Source organism: Cicer arietinum, chromosome 6 (assembly GCF_000331145.2).
Source record: "Cicer arietinum cultivar CDC Frontier isolate Library 1 chromosome 6, Cicar.CDCFrontier_v2.0, whole genome shotgun sequence".
NCBI lineage: Eukaryota > Viridiplantae > Streptophyta > Magnoliopsida > Fabales > Fabaceae > Cicer > Cicer arietinum.
Window position 1 is genome coordinate 18208015 of NC_021165.2, and position 4419 is coordinate 18212433.

The following is a 4419-nucleotide window of genomic DNA, read 5'->3' on the forward strand; positions in this document are numbered from 1 at the left end:
CCCTACGTGATATAGTTCCTAACATAATCATGCGGGATTCTTTGCCAGTCTGACACCAACCTAGATAGGAAATAGATTCACATGTGGTTTTTAAAATGGAATCATGGCTATAATAAAGGAAAACATAATAGAATGAAGTCATGGACAAACTATATACTATTCTGAAGAGCAATATCAAAGCCGAGGTAGAGGGAACTACAAGCTAAGGCTGTGAGAAATTGCAACATCCTTCGGACCAGGCTAGCAACAGTCAGCAGTCACAATTTACACATAGCAGCAGGCTCTTGTATATGCATGATAAAACTGCACTTAGTAAACTTTTCTTCTGAAAGCATCACAGTACAACCCTGATTATACTATGATTGTGGCAAAAATCTCTAAAGAGATCACTATTAAAGTTTTATTTTTTAAGAAAAGATCAATAAAATTTAATAAAACTTCACAGCAGACACCCATCTGCATCATTCAGTATGGTGCGTAACTGATCAAAATTATTGGTAAACTGTTGTAAATATAGGTAAAAGAGGTTCTAGACAAAGTAACACAGATCGATGATGTTGCAAAAAGTTAATAGACTACAAAAGGGTATATAATAATCATATACCTATATCCACAGCCTGGAAAGATGTCTCCACGAATGTCTTCTGAGAAACTTCAGTGGCTGATGTGGACCCATTCTGGGCAATGTCATGATTGGGCATCTGGAAACAACCAAGCAAATGAAATAGATAAAGCCTAATGAATATCCAAAACAGTGAGAATATGATTATGGAGTATTAAATTAAATCCCTATAGAGAAGGTTCCTGGAAAAAATTCCAAGAGACATCAAACTCTTTGACAGTGTGAAACCTCAAAACCGGTGGTAAGAGTACCATGCACCTTTGAAACATGATAGAGACTACACCAGTAACAATAAATAGAGTGCCTCCTTGCCACATCTTACAATAGGGAAGGAAGAAGAATAAAGTGTGAAATTTCCTCACTTGGATTGGATGCATAATATGCGACTTACAGGCTAGGGAATAGATAAAAATTAATTGGTTTGACCAAATAGGCAGGTCATGTATCCTTCTCCGGGAAAGGTGTAATTCAACAATGATAAGAGGTAGAAACCTCAAGTTCACTAGTGACACTTAATGTCCTCTGAAAGTTCTTTCTTTTCTTCCTTATCCTTGTCATCAATGTATATCCAATAAAACTTCACAGAGTAGATGTTTACTTGCAGGGTTTTCAATTCCAAAAGAGGTAGAGTTGAAACTACAGATTATAAAGGACACTATTACTAGTTTCATCTATCTTCATTCATTTACTCAGCAGAAAACATCCATAACCATACATATGCTTAAGTACCAAGTATTTCACTGTTAACAAGAACTCTGTTCTAGGTTAGTTATCTGAAAATTTATCTCAGGACTAAGAATAACTTGTATGCAGTTATTTCCTTATCATCAGAGAAAATTATATTAAGAATACTTTTCTAGTAAAGACTGTTGTGTCCCTGATGGCAGTCTACTGGCCACTGGATTGTGCACCAAGATTTAATCCAAAACTAAATATAGCACCAAACAAGTTAGGGTACTGGTACGTTTGAGATACCAGTGTAGAAAATATTGCCTCCCGACAGACTGTTACAGATAAAATTGCTAAGTGCAGTGTCTAACCAATACCAACTGAAAATTAATCATTAAAGCAAACATAAACATATATATGGTTCTCTGAAAAATTTAGCCTACCCCGCATGTAGATTTGTTTTCTTGACTATCTTCAAACAGGGATGAGTAGTATGCTGGATCGTAGATAGAGCCTCCAAGTATCTCATTGGAATCAGAGGTTTGCCTCACCACTGCAGGTGTCACAGGACTCAAAAAACTACTCCGCAAGTCAAAGTCTGCTGCTCGAGAAGCTGTGTCCACATAGGCAGCACCCAGCCTATAAATTTGAATCCATAACAATGAGGATGATAGCCTCACTATAAAACCAACAATTTGCGTACCCAGGGTAAGTTTCACAGAAAATATGAAAAATGTTGCATAATCCTGGGAAGAAATATTCCTGCAAACACACATAAGGCTTTTCATCAGATATGAATCAAAAGCACAGTCGTGATCACTTGTTTGGTTTATACACACATCGAAAATTGTTTCATGTGAACATCCATACTATATACTATTTTCACTATATACCACAGTGACTTCATATTGACCAACAGTACTTGGTGCAAAAAAGGGTTGGCAAGTGATGTGGCTGGAGTGTAATATGATGATAAAAAAATTCCATCTTGCCAATGATGATCAAAGGATACTGGCTATAATGGTTATCAAAGTAATCAAAAGAATATTGCAACCACATCATTGGTACACACAACCAAAGTATGCTAGCAGCAAAACTTCTTGAGATACAATTGCAAGAAAAATAGTAAACAACGACAATAAAATATTGTTTTTGACTTTTGAGCTTGGTACTGCAGGGTCTATGTACTCTAGGCTATAGATTGAAAATAGTAATAAATTAATTATTTTCATTGCCATGTATTTGTGCTCATATTTGAAATTTTGACTCTAATACACACAACAAACAAGATAACTGGAACTGGGAAGTTGAATTCCATATTCAAGGCTCAATTCCATCCACCAAATGGCAAGCTCAAAATATTCCAACACTATAACATATGTCAACAATTGAAATTGTAAATAAGCACATTTAAGTTTCAGGACTATATTAGCAACACATCAAGGAGGCAACAATGCTCGTTGATTTTAGAGTCTCTAACTCCAAGATGTTCATAAGAGCTTTATATGCTAGGTGAAGCACATATCATCAAGTTAATCCATTATCAGTTTGTTCCCTTCTTTATACTAAAAATGCCTCAAGTCAAGAGAAGGGTGTGACCCCGACCCAAAGGTCTTCCAAAAATCCCAGTTACAAAAGTCATCACTCTTTTACAAGCCACAAAGCCAAGTGGTGTGAATCAAAGAAACATCAGTTCTATATTCCATATTTTCTCATGTGTTTTTAGTGATTCATTCACAGGACAAATAGATAACCTATATTTTCTCTTTACAACTGATACAACTGTCATCTCTAACCAATTGCACAATGTGAAGTGCATATTGCATGTCTAATGGCAATCAAATTATTATCGAATACATTGCTCTCCTCTTCCTTAGGGACAAGAATCATTAGAAATGAAATATAATAAAATTCAATGAAAAGAAAAGAAAAGAAAAGGAACGATGACGCACCAAATTTCGTGAGTGAAGAGAATGAACCAAGAGACATCAAGCAATATAGAGCAAAATAGAAGGAAAGCATATGTACGGCCAAGGCTCTGACTGCTACTCTCAATTGCAACCAAAGCGAACAACGCGATTGCAAGATTTATCAGCGAAACACCATTGTAAGATGCTCCCAGCGATCCAATTAAACCGCACCCAATCTTACACATTCATCCATATATCAAATAATAAGAAGAAAATTCCAATGCGGTAACAATTGATTGAAGAAAGAGAAGAAAGAACCTACCTGAATATAAATGAGGATGACAGCGAATGACTGAAGGGCATCGTAATCGCGTAACCATGGCTGTATTCGATCTCTCAAATTCAAACAGAATGAACCACAAAGCATCATAAATATTTAGTGAGTATATGTTTTCAAGATTAATTAATCAATCGGATGAAATGAAAAAGAAATGCATCATTATCATCGATGAGGTTTTCTTTCAAACAACTAAGCTCTTTTTGTGTTCTTTGCTGCCGAGTAGCGAGCAATTGCCAAATTTGGGGAGCAAATCGGTACTTGAAACAGTAGTTGCAACACAGAGCTATTAATTATAATTGCAATTTGTATTGTGATTGAAAATTCAAAATCAAAATTGTAACCCCCTTTCTTTCCTTCCACATGTGAGTCTGTAACCAACTTTTACCCTATACTATCTGTCTCGCTCCCAGGGCAAATTCAATTATTTCCCTTTCTTTCTATAAATACACCAACAACTCGATTCCTTCGTTTAAATGTATCAATTTCTTTTCATTTGGATGAGCTCATCGAAAATAAAGTTGCAATCGTTTTGAAGTTTTTCTTTTTAATAAACAATTATTTTAAAAATTTATTTGTTGTATATTATCAATTATCAATATAAAATAATTTTATATTTTTGATAATTTGATTGATCATATACATAAGATCAAAAAGTGTATCATCTTCAATGTTTCAATAATTATGATTAATTAAAATTTTAGTGAAAATTTATATTGATCATGTGTATAAATTAAATATACAATTTTAATTATTTATCTCTTTAAATATAAATTCCATTTAAATATTATATATATATATATGACTTTAAATATAATTCATTTTTTAAATATTATATAAATTTTGTTTCAAAAAATATAATTAAATTACTTTCTTTTGAT

The 4419-nt window shown here is 33.9% G+C and overlaps 1 protein-coding gene across 1 annotated transcript in view; it reads right to left on the reverse strand.

Moving 5' to 3' along the window:
- The window catches only part of LOC101513188 (uncharacterized), a 4990-nt gene extending 1008 nt beyond the window's left edge, over window positions 1-3982 (reverse strand). Inside the window, exons 1-4 of the mRNA XM_004505293.4 lie at window positions 3524-3982; window positions 3244-3437; window positions 1735-2053; window positions 605-701 (exon numbers count right to left, since the gene is read on the reverse strand). Coding sequence (XP_004505350.1) covers window positions 605-701; window positions 1735-2053; window positions 3244-3437; window positions 3524-3631 — 718 coding nt within the window. The 5' untranslated portion in view covers window positions 3632-3982. The remainder of the gene's footprint in view (window positions 1-604; window positions 702-1734; window positions 2054-3243; window positions 3438-3523) is intronic.
- Window positions 3983-4419: the final 437 nt, after the last annotated feature.